This window comes from Mastigoproctus giganteus, chromosome 13, assembly GCF_048544385.1.
Source record: "Mastigoproctus giganteus isolate SK-2022 chromosome 13, ASM4854438v1, whole genome shotgun sequence".
NCBI lineage: Eukaryota > Metazoa > Arthropoda > Arachnida > Uropygi > Thelyphonidae > Mastigoproctus > Mastigoproctus giganteus.
Window position 1 is genome coordinate 144,027,066 of NC_143587.1, and position 18,850 is coordinate 144,045,915.

Consider the following 18,850-nt stretch of genomic DNA (forward strand, 5'->3'; position numbering starts at 1 on the left):
CGACAACAAGTGATTCTAGCAAGGCTCCGCATTGGCCATTCGCATCAACTCACCTGTATTTGCTTATGGGAGAGAATCCTCCTCAGTGTTTCTTTTGTCAGTCGCAGCTAACAATAAAACACATCCTCATAGAATGTCCGCAACTTTCAATAGTCAGAAAATCAAGCTTCAGCTCCCTGTCCAACTTACAGGAACCCTTAACCTTATTTCATATTCTTGGCAATGAAGCAAATTTTGATGAACTGTTTAATTATTTAAAACGAATAAATCTGTATAATAGACTGTGATCATAGTAACAAACAAATTATGAACAGGCACAATATGACCCAAGAGGCCCTTATGCCAAAAAACCCAAATACGACAACAATAACAGCAGGTCCTACTAAGCCACCTACATATTAGCATTAGTAGAGGCATATGATGCAAAAAAGCAAGCTTATGCAGCATCAGCCAAAAAAACAAAAACAAAAAAAAAACACGCCCATTTCACCCCCTCCGTTCATTCGAAATACCTGTCCAGTTGAGCCTTAAATTTATTTAGGCTATCAACTTCCACAACAAGGGATGGAAGTCTGTTCCGCCAACCAAATACCCGCTGGCTAAAGGCAAATTTCCGCACATATATTCTACATCTGTCTTTCCTCAATTTGAATTTATGCCCTCTCAGATGATTATTCTGAGCAAGAAGAAGATCCCATCAGCATTGAGCAATCTCAAACCATTCAAGGTTTTATACACCTCTATCAGATCACCTCGCCGGTGCCTAGTCTCCAGACTCTGTAATTTGCAAAAACTTAAGCCTTTCTTCGTAAGAGCAACCCTTTGTGCCATTCACTAATCTTGTTGCCCTTCTCTGTACCCGTTCCAGCAGTTCTACACCCTTCTTGAAATGAGGCCTCCAGACCTGTATGTAGTACTCAAGGTGTGGCCTGACCATTGCCTTATACAAGGGAATAATCACCTCCTTATCCCTGCTAGAAAAATTCCTGTATATCATTGACAAGACACCATGAGCTACTCTTTCAGCCCATCTACACTGCTCAGAGAACTTCATATCTGCCTGCACAATTACCCCCAGGTCCTTTTCATTCTTTACCACTGTCAGTGTAGTACCACAGAATTGATACGTTGATCTGGGTTTGCTGTTTCCCATATGTAGTACTTTACATTTGTCAATGTTAAACTTCATTTGCCACCTCTCAGCCCATCTGCTCAGCCTTTCCAGATCCTTTTGCAGTAGCATACTGTCAGTAGTGTCCTTAACAACCCTGCCAACCTTTTTATTGTCTGCAAACTTGGACATTAAGCTTGATATACCATCATCAATATCATTTATAAATGCAGAAAACAACAATGGACCCAACACTGAACCCCGAGAGACTCCACTAATAACATTAGTCCACGATGAGCAGTGTCCATTGATTACCACTCTCTGTCTTCTCCCCCTCAACCATCCCTTTATCCATAGCAGCAATTTGCCTCCAATGCCACACTGCTCCAATTTGTGCAGCAGTCTTCCATGTGCAACAGTATCAAAAGCCTTTCTAAGATCCAAATATATAATATCAAAGTTATTCCCTGCATCCAGTTCTTTTGTGACTGCATCATAGTATCCAATCAAATTGGTTAGGCAAGACTTTCCCTTGACAAAACCATGCTTTGTCCGAGCTATAACTGAAGTCCTGTCTAGATTATCCTGCAGTGCTTCTTTAACCAGTGCCTCCATTAATTTTTCCGGAACAGAAATTAAACTCACTGGTCTATAATTACTTGTGTTAGCCTTTGATCCTCCTTTTTGAATTGGGGTAACATTTGCACGTCTCCAGTCTACGGGTACCTCCCTCGAGTCCCAAGAGGCGCCTCCGTAGCCAGGTGGGCAGGAGCAGCAGTGCATAGCACATGCTTCTTGATTAGACCAGGGTTCGAGCCCGTGACCACCAAATACGGAAGTTGCGGAAAGGTCAGGGAATGACCACCGCATATCCCCGGAGCAATATGGCCTTTGTTGCTAATGCTCCTAAAAAAAAAAAAAAAAAAACCAAATAACAAATAATGAGTCCAAAGAAGCTCTCATAATTATGGCTAAGGGTTTGCTTAGTTCCTTTGCTGCCTCCTTTAATATAACTGGATAGATCCCATCCACCCCGGGGGCCTTTTTGTATGTTTATCGTCAACAGTTTCTCCTCCAATTTCCTCTCAGTTATTACAAAATCATCTAGCTCACTGCCAGAGTTTACTTCACCTCTGGCATTCCCTTTCCTGAATAGTTCCTAATGTGTGAATGTAGATGCAAAATACTCATTTAGTTTGTTAGGCACCTGAGCAGGATCACCAAAAGTTGAACCATCAATATCCAGTGGACCAATCTGATTCATCCCTTTCCTTCTAGAGTTTACATAGGTAATTCTTTTCTGTTTTTCTTTGCATCCTTTGCCAAGGATTTCTCATAATCTGCCTTTGCCTGCCTAATCTCCTTTGTGACTTGGTTACAGACCAGCTTATATCTATCATAGACTTCCATGTCTCCCATTAATTATGTCTCCCAACTAAAATTTGTGGGTGACCAACCCACAAATTTTAGCAATGTCTGGGAAATAAAATCCCCCATTATAAGACTTTCTGATTTACTGGCTCACTCTATTTCCCTGTACAGTTTCTTATTATACTCATTGGACTTGTTAGGCCTATAGCACATTCCTACTCTCAATTGTGATCTCCCAATGCTTATGTCACACCAAACTGACTCGACACTGCACTATCCAGTGATGTCGACTGGCTTCACTTCCTTGGATTTTATGTATTTCTTAACTAATAGCATAACCTCTCCTCCCTTCCTATCCTGTCTATCCTTTCTGTACACATTGTACTGCCCAAATTCTAGTTCTGCCTTCCTTATATCTGTGTGACACCACGTCTCTGATGTCCCAACAATATCTGCCTTTGATGTTTTGAGTAATACCTCAAATTCATCAAATTTATTTACCAAACTCCTATCATTGGTGTACATGCAAGTATACATGCCCCTGTTCCTATTCTTAGCTAACCTAACATAACCCCCCTCAACGTGGGCACCTGTACGTGGTGAGGGGACCTCCCAGTGATGCTGCTGGTTTTCCAGATTAGCATCAATGGGATCCAACGCCCATACCTTGGTTCCAGGGTTACAACATTGGAATCCGGCGTGTGCAGCCGTGCGCCGCGACCCGTGGAAGCGGAAAGGGGGATCCTGGTGGTTGAGGGGCCCAGCCTTAATACACCACTTTGGCCCCTGCTTCGACGAGACGGGTTGTCCCGGACCGGCTCGACTGGGATCAATCGGCGGGTGGTATTATACTGCTAGGGTCAACTGCGTTCCAATAAGTCTCCCTCCCTATGGTCCTGGGACGGGATAAAGACTTATTGGTAACGTGGGTATGGTGCTCTAAGCGAACTCGGCGTCCCATTCGTGTACGCAGTACCTGCTAGTTCACGAGTGGGCGTCCCCTCGTAGGGCTCCGTGGTGGGTGAGGTACTTAGGCATCAGACATTTTCTCTTTACTCATATGAGTAATTTAAATCTCCTTTCTTCTGGGGCCCCAACAAGACCCCTACCTAATCGAAATGAAGACGCAGAAAACACCTCTGCAAAAAGAGCCAGGACTGAGGATACACCATCATCATCAGTGACACCGCTTTTCCTCATTCTCCATTCCACCGGAGAGCAGTCCATTGGGAAGATGTCACCCTTCTTTATCCAGAAAGGATTAGAAGGGTTGGCAGGTTCACCTAAAACTGTAAAAAGACTGCGTTCTGGCGACCTTTTGGTCGAAGCTTCTACCACCAAGCAAGCGGAAAAAATCATAAAGTCTACATCCATAGGGGGAATACCTATCATCGTAACCCCTCATAAAACTCTAAATTCTTCACGTGGTGTCATATCAGAGTGGGACCTTCTTCATGTTTCTGAAGAAGAGATCTGCTCTGAATTAAAAGAACAAGGAGTGACAGCTGTCAAAAGAATATCAATGAGAAAGGATGGGAATCTCGTCCCTACCCGAGTTCTCATCCTAACGTTTAACACCCCACGGCCTCCAAGTTCCATTAAGGCAGGCTATCTAAACTGCCCAGTGAGGATTTATATCTCAAACCCACTGCGGTGCTTTAGATGCCAAAAATACGGCCACTCACAAACATCTTGTCGTGGTAATCCTGCCTGTGCTCGATGTGGTGTTAAAGACCACGAGAGCAAGGAATGCTCAGCTCCAAAACCTATCTGTGTCAATTGCCAATAAGAACATCCCGCCTACTCTAGAGCATGCCAGCGGTGGAAGGATGAAAAAGAAATACAAAAACTGAAAACAGAGCTGAATATCTCCTACCCAGAGGCCAGAAAACGTATCCAACCAGTAAATAGCGGGAAACCTTCATATGCCCAGAAGGTTTCTGCTAAGTGCACTATCGGGACACAAACTGAGATGACTATACCACCAAAAGAGTCATTCACCCCAATTGCACGCTATTTATTGAGTTCTCAAAAGCCCACCAAAAAAACACAGTCAGTTGCCACTCCTATATCCGTACCTCCTAGTGCTCCACCACTACCAAAACCAAGTGGTAAAGAGCCTCAAGTAATAACAGAAAGAATGGATGTAGAGAACAAGGAGGTACAGGATGAATCAGTCTTGGAACTCTTTGCGGAGGAAGAAATGGACACGGGACAGCGTCCATTCTTCCCCAAAAAAGATAAAGTCAAGACTGATAAAAGTAAGCCCTCAGCACCTCGGAAGCCGCCTGATGGACCCACCAAGCCAAAATAATGGCTAAATTCCTACAATGGAATTGTCGTGGATTCCGGCGAAATACAGATGACATCAAGGCCCTCCTGCAAAAGCACGAGCCAGTTTGCTTTTGCTTGCAGGAGACTTATCTAAAGGCAAATGATGATCCCACCATGCATAACATCACAATCTTTCGTAAGGATAGAATTGCGGATGGTCCTGCTCATGGAGGAGTGGCTATCCTTGTGAATAATCAGACCCCAGTTCATCCCTTTGCTAATTACAACCAGCATAGAGGCTGTTGCAATTCGCCTTACAGTGGGATTTCTATTAACGGTCTGCTCTATTTATTTGCCACCTGGGACTGACATCTCCCAGGAAGAACTTGATGATCTTGTAACGCAGTTGCCTCCCCCTTTCTTACTTCTCGGGGATTTTAATGGACATAACACCCTGTGGGGTAGTGCTAACATCACTGGAAGGGGACGGGTCATAGAGCGTATGCTCAATGACAATGCCCTTTCCCTTTTAAATACTGGAACAAACACCTTCTTCCACATGCCTACCCGTACTTTTTCTGCCATTGATCTCTCTATCTGCTCCCCTTCTCTACTCCCTTCACTCACTTGGGAAGTGGAGGAGAATCCATACGGAAGTGATCACTTCCCTGTGATAACCTTGTTACACAGTGGGAGACCATGTCTTCCTTTTAGGTTACCACGGTGGAAGTTTGATCAGGCTGACTGGAATGCCTTCCAACATCAGGCAAATTTTGACCTGAGTACAGTCAGTCAGGAGCCTATCAATGACGCAGTAATGTACATCACAGAAATCATTGTCCAAGCAGCTGCGAATGCTGTTCCAAAAACATCTGCCCGGTTTCCACCATTTCCCAAACCTTGGTGGAATTCACAATGCACAGCAGCAAAAAAGGCTCAAAACAAAGCGTGGGGGATATTCCGTCGATATCCTACCACTGTTAATCTAATAGCCTTCAAGCGTGCACGAGCCAAAACACGCTACATTCGCCGTCAGAGTCAAAAGGAATCATGGATCCGTTTTACATCATCTATTAACCAGGCTACCAATTCTAAGGTAGTCTGGGATAAAATCCGGAAAATGAAGGGAAAATATACATCCCACCCTTCTTCAATCCTAGATTATAATGGATGCGCTATTGCAGATCCAACTGCAATAGCCAATGCTCTTGGGGAAACATTCTCTAACATCTCCGCAACATCTTCGTATTCCCCAGAGTTTCTGGTCCTGAAACATAAAATCGAAAAGCAGGCACTTAATTTCAAGTCCAAGGGCCTCTATCCCTACAACGGGGCATTCACTATGCAGGAATTGAAGAGAGCCCTCACTCTTTCTAATGCAAGTGCTGTTGGACCAGATGGCATCCATTATGAAATGATTAAACGTCTTTCACCAAAATCTATGGATTATCTGCTCCTTCTATATAACAGAATCTTTATTGAAGGGCAGTTTCCGGACTCCTGGCGGAAGGCAATCGTCCTTGCTTTTCCTAAGCCAGGAAAGGATCCAAAAGTCACCACCAATTATCGTCCTATTGCTCTGACTAGCTGTCTGTGCAAAATCCTGGAGAGAATGGTTAATTCTCGTTTAATATGGTACTTAGAATCAAATGACCTTCTCTCCAACATCCAGTGCGGCTTCCGAAGGAACCGGTCCACTTTGGACCATCTTATTAGATTCGAAACATCCATCCGGGATGCTTTCCTAAAACGCGAACACTTGGTGTCGGTGTTCTTTGATATGGAGAAAGCGTATGACACAACTTGGAGATTTGGCATTTTAAAAGATCTGCATAGCGTTGGTCTTAGGGGGCAACTCCCCATTTTTATTAAACACTTTTTAGCCAATCGATCTTTCCAAGTTCGTGTGGGATCCTCACTCTCTCGTTCCTTCAGCCAAGAGGAGGGAGTACCACAAGGATCAGTATTAAGTGTCACGCTTTTCGCCATCAAAATAAATTCCATCATAGGACAACTTCCTCCAACTGTAAACAGTGCCCTCTATGTTGATGACTTTAGCATATTTTGTCAGTCATGCAACATGAGGGTTATTGAAAGACAACTGCAGAAAGCCATTGATCGTCTCAATTCCTGGGCACTTGTTAATGGCTTCAGGTTCTCGCCGGAGAAGACCGTTTGCGTACATTTTTGTCGCAAGCATAATCTTCATCCTGAACCTGAATTAAGGCTCGGACAAAATGCTATTCCAGTAGCACCGGACACAAAATTCTTGGGACTCATATTTGACAAAAAGTTGACCTTTCTGGATCATATCCGTCAACTCCGCACAAAGTGCACAAGAGGGCTGAATATTCTCCGCTTGCTCTCCTCTACATCTTGGGGAGCAGACCGATGTACCCTTCTTTGCATTTACCGTGCACTTGTGCGATCCAGACTAGATTATGGGTCCCTGGTTTACAATTCGGCCAGAGACAGTGTACTTCGTTGGCTGGATCCTGTCCATCATCTGGCTCTCCGTACCGCTATTGGAGCTTATCGAACATCTCCAGTCCAGAGCTTATATGTCGAGGCAAACGAACCACCGTTATCGCTTCGACGTAAGCAGTTGTCTCTATACTGCGCTTTAAAATTGAAATCCCTGCCAGACCATCCTACGTGGCTATCCGTTTTTGAGCCACGATGGGAAAATTTGTACAACACCCGTAAGACTGCCAATCGTCCTTTTGGTATTCGTGTCCAAGAGCTACTCAAAGAACTTAATATAAAGGTAGACAGGGTTGCCCAAACACCAAAGCAACCCCTTCCACCCTGGCATGCTCATGTCCCGGCATGTGACTTGTCCCTTAGAAATTGGGGAAAGTCTGACACTCCATCGTCTGTCTACCTGCAGCTTTTTTCAGCACACCGAGCTGAACATTCTGACTTCACGCCAGTCTACACAGACGGCTCGAAGGCGGAATCATATGTGGGATCTGCTGCTGTCTTTAGAGACAGCACTACATCGGAGCAGATTCCCTCTGAATGCAGCATATTTACTGCAGAGCTGCACGCTATAAAGTTAGCCTTGGATCACATTAGTGAATGCCAATACCATCGGTTCATTTTATATTCCGACTCTCTCAGTGCGTTACAGGCTTTAATATCTGTGAGATATAATGATCATCCAGTTCTGTCTAGCATTCAGCAGAAGATTCGCGTTCTCCATGAACGTGAATATGATATCCGCTTCTGCTGGATTCCCAGCCACATTGGGATTAGGGGAAATGATTTGGCTGATGCCACAGCCAAATCAGCAATTCCCAATAATAACCGCTGCCTGTTAGTCCCCTATACAGACTACAGGCAAATAGTACACCAAAAGGTACATTCCCAATGGCAGGATTCGTGGAATAGACAGACTGCGAATAAATTATATCATATAAAACCTGTAATTGAACCGTGGCAGTCTAGTCTGCGCAGGAATCGTAAGGAGGAAGTTGTTCTTGCCCGGACCCGCATAGGACACAGTCATTTAACTCATTCGTTTTTGCTGAGGGCTGATGACCCTCCTATGTGTGTGTCCTGTGGCACAATCTTAACAATCAGACACATTTTAGTTGACTGTACCTGTTTTAGAAATGCTCGTTTTACCGCTTTTAACCATCTGACTGAGCCGTATACACTCAGTCAGATTTTATCCGACAATGACCATGTGTCTGCTATTTTTAATTTCCTAAAATCAGTAAACCTTTTTAATCATATTTAAAAATCTTATTATTTTAAGATTTTCCATTGTTACTTATTTACTGATATTTGTCTGTTACAGTTTATACTTGTTTTTATAACCTGACGTAGTGACCTAATTCAGTAGGTCACTGAAACTTTTTTACTTTTTATGACAAGGTTTTGGCGCATTATAGCCATAGTTGCTGATGCGCCAATAAAACTCAACCAACCAACCAACCTAACATAACCCATGTGTTTATTTGTCCAGAATGACTCCCAGCAGTCTCTAATAAGTGCCCTGCATCTTGTTTTCCAGGCTGCTCCTCATTACAATAGAAGCATTGCAAGAATCACTTTCACCTCTGCCAGTGGCTACTGTTAATCTACAAAGGGTACTAGGAAAGTTTTGCAATATGACGCAACAATGAATCACAGGAAGCTGCTTGTTGCTGCATGTTGAGACATGTTCATATGTGCATAGTAGCCGCCGCGCCAAGTCAATGGGCTCAGTTATTCATTAGTAGTGAGAGTGTAAAGTGCTTGCGATGGCATCGTGGTCACGAAATGAGATAAGGACAGTTTTGCGGTATAATTTCGTGCATGGTTTTACCATAGACCAGTGCTTAGAAGAAATGACTCTTGCACTAGATGATGATTGTCCACATCATACAACGATATTCAGGTGGTATAGAGAATTCCAAAGGGGAAATTTAACTCTGGAGGATTCTGAGAGGCCGGGAAGGCCACGAACGTCAGTTACGGAGGAAAACGTTACTGCTGTGAGGAAAATGCTTGACGAAAATAGGCGAGTGACCTACCAACAGATAGAGGATACTTTGGGCCTAAATGCACCAGCAATTAGTTCGATTCTGCAAGATCATTTGCACGTGAAGAAACTATGTTCTCTCTGGGTGCCGCATCAACTGACTGAAGAGCAGATGACACGACGTGTGACTCGGTGCCGGGAGATGTTAAAAAAGTTTGATAAGGGACAATCTCGGTATGTGAACAACATCGTGACAGGTGACGAGACTTGGCTGTACTATTACGATCTGCCGACCAAGGCTCAAAACAAAGTTTGGGTCTTTGATGATGACGACACACCTGTAATTGTCAGAAAATCCCGATCTGTAAAGAAGAAAATGATAGCTGTATTTTTCAAATCGAGTGGAATTGTGGAACGTGTCGTTTTGGACATGCAGAAGACAGTCACAGCTAAGTGGTATACTGAACAATGCCTGCCTAAAGTCATTGGATCTATGAAGAACCTGCGGCCAAAGTCAAGAATGGACACCTGGTACCTCCATCACGATAATGCTGCAGCTCACAGCGCCAAAGCCTGCACCGAATATTTGACCACGACAGGACTGAAACTTCTCGAGCACCCTCCCTACAGTCCAGACCTTGCTCCCTGTGACTTTGCACTGTTCCCGCATGTGAAAATGAAGCTAAAAGGGAGGCGGTTTTCCAGTGATGAGGACCTTCTACGGGCTTGGGACAACGAGTGTGCTTTACTCCCTAGTGAAACTTGGCAGAACTGGTTTAAAGATTGGTTTCGGAGGATGGAGAGGTGTATTGAATGTAGAGGAAATTACTTTGAAAAAATTAAATAAACAAAGCTGTATTGCAAAACTTTCCTAGTACCCTTTGTATTAGTCCTTGTATACCCCCAAGCTAGCAGTTTTCCGACCCACCTAACACCGCCTCAGTATATGTTTCAGTTACCGAATGGTTGCGCTCAGTAGCAACTCAGACTTACTGCTTATTCCCTCTATCTCAATATCACTACATTCCTCATCAAAGAAACAATCTACTCCCAAATATGCTACTAGAGAAGCGAATACACCTGTAAAAATACCTCCAGACAAACCTAATGAGCAAACCTAAAGAAGCAACACAGCTAAATTTATAGCTGATACCATAGATATCGATGAAAAGGTAGATGAAGATGATTCAGTTCTTGAGATTCATCCAGAGGATGACATTGAAACCGGCAGGCCAATCTTTCAAAAAAAACAAAAGCAAAAGTAGACAGGCATAAACAAAAATATCTGCAGTAATTAACCAAACCTACCAGTTAAAACCAAACAATGCACATTGAAGTGATTCAATGGAATTGTCGTGGACTTCGTGCTAATTTAGAGGACCTATATGATCTCCTAAGTGAATATAAGGCTGTTGCAGTATGCATACAAGGAACAATCCTGATGAATTGCTCTAATGCAGCACATTGAGGAGTAGCGTTGTTGATAAACTCTTTAATTCCCTCCATACCTATTCCCCTGCAAACACCTTTGCAGCCCATTCACCATTGGCATAACGATAACATTAGTCTCATTGCATCTCACCAACCACGTTTACACCCTTGTTGATTTAGATGACCTCGTAAGACAAATACTGACTCCTTTCTGTATTCTGGGCGACTAGAATGGTCATCACCCCCCTATGGGGTTCTCAACATCTTGACTGCAGAGCACAAAGAATTGAAAAATTCTTAGATAAACACAATCTATTTTAAACACCGATGATCACACATATGTGCATATACTATGTTGTTCAAGCTCTGCCATTGATCTAACAGTATGTTCTCCAACAATACTTTCTCTCATGGACTGGACAGTTACTGATAGCCTTCGTGGTAGTGATCACTTTGTGATCATCTGTAATTTCTGTACAAGTTCTCCTCCGAGTAACATAAGAACAATTTGGAAATTTGACAAGGCCAACTGGACCAAATATCAAGAAATAGCTCAGTTAAATTCCACTATCATTGCAACTGACAAGATTGATTCTTCAGTAAGCTATATTTCATGACAAATAACGACAGCAGCTTTATCTGGTATCCCGAAATCATCATTTAAAATCTGGTTCCATTCAAAAATGTGGTGGATTGAAGAATGTAGCATTGCTAAAAAAGAAAGGAATAAATACTGGAATCAGTTTCGAAAACATCCAATCACAGTTAACCTCCTACAGTTTAAGAGTGCAAGGGCTAAGGCTTGTCATGTAAGACAAATGAGTAAAAAAGAGGCCACCATAAACAGATCCATAGATACTGCTACTGTCTGGGAAAAAATCAAATGTATCAATGGCAAATACTGATTTGCAACTTTTCCGATTCTATTTCTAAAAGGGAAGGAAATTTCTGATCCTGTGAAATTTCTAATGCATTCGGCTCATCTTTTGAAACCCTCTCAGCTGTTTCCACGTATGAACCAGCCTTTCAGTCGCTAAAATACAGTACAGAAAAGTATAAACTGAATTTAAATACCGCTCTCCAATATTCATACAATCTGCCACTAACCATGACTGAATTGTACAATGTACTTACATTATTATTATTATTATTATTACAATTAGCCGTATGGTGCAAGGAAGCCTTGAGGCTTTTGCTGCACCAGCCAAAAAAAAAAAAAAAATTTGGAGTTACCCCAAGAGAGAGAGAGAGAGAGAGAGAGAGAGAGAGAGAGAGAGAGAGAGAGAGAGAGAGCAAGTGTCAGAAGTAGAAGGGAATCACCAAGAAGAGAAAAATGATGATATCCAGCTAAGGACCCTGGGTGATGGGTAAGTGCATTGTACAATTGTACACCAGTGCTTCGGGTCCTGATGGAATTTATTACACAATGACTTCCCATTTAAGTGAAGAATTGTTAAATGCTCGCTTACAACTCTATAATAGAATTTTCTTAGAGGAATATTATCCCACTAGCTGGTACCATTCTTATGTTTGCCTTCCCGAAACCAGGAAAAGACCACATGGATCCAACAAACTATCGGCCCATCTCTGTAACCAGTTGCTTGGGAGAAACATTAGAAAAAAATAGTCAGTACCCAACTAACATTGTTCCTGGAGACTCAAAACATTTTGAGTCCAAGTCAGTATGATTTTCGGAGAAGTAGATCGATACTTGATCTTATTATTAAAGCTGAGGCAAATATTCTGAACAATTTTCTAAGAAATGAGCAGTTTGTCATGATATGCATCAACATCGAAAAAGCCTTTGATACTACTTGGTGATATGGGATTCTTCTTGACTTACATAAATCTGGCCTTTGGGGTCTTCTCCCGAAATTTATTTAGAGCTTTCTAGCTAACAGATCCTTCCAAGTCCAATTCCACTCTTCACTGTCTGGAACATATATGCAAGAAGAGGGAGTTCCTCGAAGCTCAGTGCTGAGCACCACACTCTCTGCCATCAGGATTGATTCTATAATCAAGTGTATACCTGACACAGTTGATGCATACCTGTATGCTCATGATCTTGCCATCGCATGTCATTCACAAAATATGTGATTCATTAAAAGACAACTACAAGGTCTTTCTAATTTCATTAATGAAGTGAAAACAACTGCAGTACACTTCTGTTGTAAACATACTTTACATCGGGTCCAGACCTTCAGTTAGACTCTCATTGTATTACATATCAGCACAGTATTTGATTTCTTGGTAAAGTACTTGATAAAAAATTAAAGTTCCTAGAACATATAAAATATATTCGTACCAGCTGTCTTAAGAAACTAAATATTCTCAGAGTAATCTCCTCTATGTCATGAGGTGCAGATTGTTACATGTTGCTACATTTATACTGCTCATTAATTAGATCCTGCCTCGACTATGTGTCTCCTGCATATGCCTCAGCTAGACCAAGTGTACTGTAATGGCTTGATCCCATACATCATAGTGCACTACAAGTTGCACTGGGGCCCTTCATACATCTCCAATTTTTAGTCTATATACAGAAGCCCATGAACCGCTGCTCCACCTTCAATCGACAAATTCTTCTCCTAAATTATGCTGCTAAAATCAGCAGCCTTCCACATCACCCCATATGGAAATATCTCTTAAGACCAAAATGGGGAAACCTCTCTCAAATTAAACCATGTCTTAAGAAACCATCTGGCATTAGGCCCCCAGCTCTAAACACAAGCTGGGGCCTCAATATGAATAACATACTGCAGGATACTAACGTGCAAACCCACGATACATATTGATAAATATTTTCAGAACTGGGGAAAAAATAATCTTCCAGATATTAACATTAGACAATTACATCTGGCCCACTCCACTCAGTTTAAAAGTTACATTCAGCTATATACAGATGGATCCAAGACTTGCAGTAAAATAGGCACAGCCGTAGTCCTGCCAGACGTTATCATTGCCAGTCAGACTTCAGTGCTAGACCCGTTGTTGTTTTATATATTTATCAGTGATATCGATGAAGGTATATCAGGCTTACTGTCCAAGTTTGCAGACGATACAAAGGTTGGTAAGGTTGTTAATGACAGTACAGACAGTATGCTACTGCAACAGGATCTAGAAAAGTTAGGCAGATGGGCTGAGAAGTGGCAACTGAAGTTTCACATTGAGAAATGAAAAGTACTGCATATGGGTAGCCATAACCCAAGAGAAACTTACCAACTGTGTGGTACTACACTCAGGAAAGTGGAGAATGAAAAAGACTTTGGGGTAATTATGCAGTTAGATATGAAATTCTCTGAACGTTGCATTGCAGACAGGCTGCCAGAGCAGGTTATGGAGTTTTGGCAATGATATATAGGAATTTTGCTAGCAGAGAAAAGGTGATTATCCCTTTGTATAAAGCAATGGTCAGGCCACACCTTTGAGTACTGCGTTTAGGTCTGGAGGCCTAATTTTAGGAAGGATGTAGAGTTGCTAAAACGGGTACAGAGAAGGCCAACAAGATTGGTGAGAGGTGAGTGGTTTTTTTTTTTTTTTTTAGGAGCATTAGCAACTCAGGCCATATTGCTCCAGGGATATGCGGTGATCATTCCCTGACATGTCCGCATTCTCCGTATATGGTGGTCACGGGCTCGAACCCTGGTCTAATCAAGAAGCATGTGCTGTGCACTGCTGTTCCTGGCTACAGAGGCGCCTGGTGCTCTTACCAAGAGAGGCTTAAATTCTGCAAGTTGCAGCATCTGGAAGCTAGGCACCTGCGAAGTTTATCTGTTTGAGGTGTATAAGGCTTTGAATGGTTTTAGCAGGCTCCAATGCTGATGCAATTCTTCTGCTTGCTCAGAGTAAGAGCCTGAGGGGGCATAGATTCAAATTGAGGAAAGACGGTTGTAGAATAGATGTATGAAAGTTTGCCTTTAGCCAGCGGGTAGTTGATTGCTGGATCCATTTATTGTTGTTGTGGAAGTTGATAGCCTTAATTAAATGTAAGGCTGAACTAGACAAACATTTGGAGTGACTGAATGGGTGAAATGGGAAGTATTTTTTTTTTTTTTTTATGGATGATGCTGTAAAAGTTTGCCTTCTTGCATCATATCCCTCAACTAATGCTAATGATAATGTGTTCTTTAGTTTCTTATTTTATTTTATTTGAATATTGGAGTCTTATGATCTATGTAATGATATTGCATCTTTCTGAGAGGTTGCCCTGATTGTAGTTTGCTTGTTTTGTTTTATGAGAATAATATTTTGACCTATTTGAAGTTAGGATAAATAAAAAACATTTTTGTTTCATTTTCAAGATTGCATTTTTCTGGTTTCCCATAAAGGAATTGAAAAATATCCGTGTTTTTAAACAGTATGTTACTATTTCTTGTTAAAAAAAAAAAAAAAAAATGCATTGTGACTTACATAGCTGTCACATGTTTTTTTATCTTTTGTTACTCTGAAGGATATTAGTGGTTACTCTGAAGAATATTAATGGTTTTGCAGTCTTAAGTTAGAATAGATACTAATCATATCTGGCCATTGGCACACAGATGCTTGGGGTAATCATTGATACACAAAAAGGATGTGTAATTGGTTACTGAAAAGTTGGTTATTATGTGAACAGTTTTGCTTAATTGAATTCTGAAACTGAAAATAACTATTAATTTGCATATATCTCCTGTCGTTTAGTCACAACTGCTTTGAAACTGAATGAAGCAGATTTGTAATACAAGAGAATAAGAAGTTAAATTAGAGAAAGTTAATCATTCTGACATTAAAATACTAAAAGAGAGTAGCCTAGCCTGCAAACTGATTTTGCTGGAAAGGCATATTAAGATCTTTATGGGGACTACAAAGACATTTATTTACTAAAAATTTAGGTGTTGAAATTTAAAAGTTGGACTCCAATTTAGCATTTTGTATACTTAGGACTCCTCTTTTTCATAATATTTCAAATAATATGTTTTGTTTTACTTTTGTGAAAAATTATACTTTTAATTCTTTAATTCTTTTTATTATTTTTTTTTCTGTTTGTTTTATGCCCTGTTGTGTGTAATTTTATTTTTCAAAAAATATCCCAACTTTATAAAATTATCTTCTGGCCACCTTGAGGCAGCTGCACAAATTCCGGGAACCAGGAGCACTTACCACTGTTTTAATCTGTCTTCTATAATTTTATTTTTCACAGAAAAAACTAAATAAATAGAGTTGTTTCTGTAGAGAAGCTTATTGTTGATTTTTAATTTCTCAAAAATAATTTTTTTTTGTTTAGTTATTAGAATTTACTTCCAGGCCATACTGGATAGTCTGGAGTATAGCACATGGGTTCCAGGTTGCTCGCTACTTAGATAAGACATAGAAGCTTATGTTAGGAATCAGTGTGCAGTATCTCAAATAAATAAATAAATATTCTGTTTCTGCTTTAGATTGTCTGTATAGAGCCAATTGAATTTACAACCACATTGTGAAATTTATAGAAGTAATATTTATTGTTTTAAGACATCTCTGTTTCTTATGGGGGAAATCAGCCATTATTGGAAAATGTTTTTTAAATATTAAATAGCTTCAAAGAATTTTGATCCACCTGGTAGCCATTAACAATTGTCATATATAAGATTTTTTAACATTTATTACTGATTTTTAAAAATATCATTTGTAAACTTATTGCTATTAATTCACATTCTAGGAGGTCCATTGGTGGATGCACTTAAAAATCTACAGACTCCTGTTGATTTTGATCAGGTGACACAAGTGTTTTATCAGACATGCTGTGCTGTTCAATATATGCATAATCAGAATCCTTCCATTATTCATCGAGACTTAAAAGTTAGTATTTATTTAAAACAATCCTTTCATAAATTTTTCTTTCTTATGTTTCAAAGTATTTTTTATTATAAAAGACAGCTCGAAAGTTATGTGCTTATTTTAGTTGATAAAGAACTTTAAATTACTTGTTTTATTAGCATTCAGCATCAGCCAAAAAAAAAAAAAAAAAAACCCACTCCCATTTCACCCCTCTGTTCGTTCGAAATACCTGTCCAGTTGAGCTTTAAATTTGTTCAGGCTATCAACTTCAACAACAAGTGATGGAAGTCGGTTCCACCAACCAACCACCCGCTGGCCAAAGGCAAATTTCCGCACATCTACCTGACATCCGTCCTTCCTCAATTTGAATTTATGCCCTCTGAGGTGATTATTCTGAGCAAGATGAAGAATCCCATTGGCATTGAGCATGCTCAAACATTCAAAGCCTTATACACCTCTGTCAGATCACCTCGCCGGTGCCTAGTCTCCAGACTCTGTAATTTGCAAAACTTAAACCTTTCTTCGTAAGAGCAACCCTTTGTGCCATTCACTAATCTTGTTGCCCTTCTCTGTACCCGTTCCAGCAGTTCTACATCCTTCTTGAAATGAGGCCTCCAGACCTGTATACAGTACTCAAGATGTGGCCTAACCATTGCCTTATACAAGGGAATAATCACCTCCTTATCCCTGCTAGAAAAATTCCTGTATATCATTGACAAGACACCATGAGCTACTCTTGCAGCTCGTCTGCACTGCTCAGAGAACTTCATATCTGCCTGCACAATTACCCCAAGGTCCTTTTCATTCTCCACCACTGTCAGTGTAGTACCGCAGAGTTGATACGTTGCTCTGGGGTTACTGTTTCCCATATGTAGTACTTTACATTTTTCAATGTTAAACTTCATTTGCCACCTCTCAGCCCATCTGTTCAACCTTTCCAGATCCTGTTGCAGCAGCATAGCGTCAGTAGTGTCCTTAACAACCCTGCCAACCTTTGTATCATCTGCAAACTTGGACATTAAACTTGATATCCCATCATCAATATCATTCATAAACACCGAAAACAACAACGGACCCAACACTGAACCCTGAGGAACTCCACTAATAACATTAGTCCACGTTGAGCAGTGTCCATTGATTACCACTCTGTCTTCTGCCACTCAACTATCCCCTTATCCATAGCAGCAATTTGCCTCCAATGCCACACTGCTCCAATTTGTGCAGCAGTCTTCCATGTGCAACAGTATCAAAAGCCTTTCTAAGATCCAAATATATAATATCAAAGTTATTCCCTGCATCCAGTTCTTTTGTGACTACATCATAGTATCCAATCAAATTGGTCAGGCAAGACCTGCCCTTAACAAAACCATGCTGTGTTTGAGCTCTAACTGAATTCTTGTCTAGATGATCCTGCAGTGCTTCTTTAACCAGTGCCTCCATTAATTTACCTGGAACAGAAGTTAAACTAACAGGTCTATAATTACTTGTGTCAGCCTTTGATCCTCCTTTGTGAATTGGGGTTACATTTGCTCATCTCCAGTCTATGGGTACCTCCCCTGAGTCCAAAGAAGCTCTCATAATTATGGCTAGGGGTTTGCATACTTCCTTTGCCACCTCCTTTAATATAACTGGATAGATCCCATCCACCCCAGGTGCCTTTTTTATGTTTATCCTCAACAATCTCTCCTCCACTTTCCTCTCAGTTATTACAAAATCATCCAGCTCACTGCCAATGTTTACTTTACCTACATCATTCTCCTTCCTGAATAACTCCTCATGCGTGAATGTAGATGCAAAATACTCGTTTAGATTGTTAGCCACCTGAGCAGGATCCTCAACTGTTGAACCATCAAGTGGACCAATCTGATTCATCCTTTTCCTTCTCGAGTTCAAATATGTAAAGAACTCTTTTCTGTTTTTCTTTGCATCCTTTGCCAAGGATTTTTCGTAGTCTGCCTTTGCCTGCCTAATCTCCTTTGTGACTTGGTTACAGACCAACTTATATCTATCATAGGCTTCCATGTCACCCATTAATTTGTATGTATCCCATGCATTTTTCTTCTCTGCCACATGTCTCATTAATTCATCTGACAACCATTTAGGCCTAAACCTTGAACAATATTTCTTAGTTGGTATCTAAAGCCTGGTAGCCTCCAAGATTAGTTCCTTGAATGCTTCCCATTTTGAGTTTGCTGTTGGTAACATCATCAGTTGGTCCCACTGTATAGAATTTAAATACTGTCTCAGACCATCATAGTCGCCTTTACGAAAACAAAAACCCTTCCCTTTACCTCTGATGGTAGTTACCTCCTTGAGTAAATCCCACTTCATCACACTGTGATCACTGCCACCTAGTGGTTCATTTATCTGCAGATTCTTAATGCATGAAGAATCACTAC

The 18,850-nt window shown here is 41.0% G+C and overlaps 1 protein-coding gene across 2 annotated transcripts in view; it reads left to right on the forward strand.

The window, feature by feature from the left end:
- aux (cyclin-G-associated kinase) overlaps nt 1-18,850 on the forward strand; it is a 703,221-nt gene that overhangs the window by 168,140 nt on the left and 516,231 nt on the right. For both annotated transcript variants that reach the window (XM_090387776.1, XM_090387775.1), the window contains exon 5: nt 16,333-16,472. In XM_090387776.1, the coding sequence (XP_090243902.1) occupies nt 16,333-16,472 (140 nt within the window). The remainder of the gene's footprint in view (nt 1-16,332; nt 16,473-18,850) is intronic.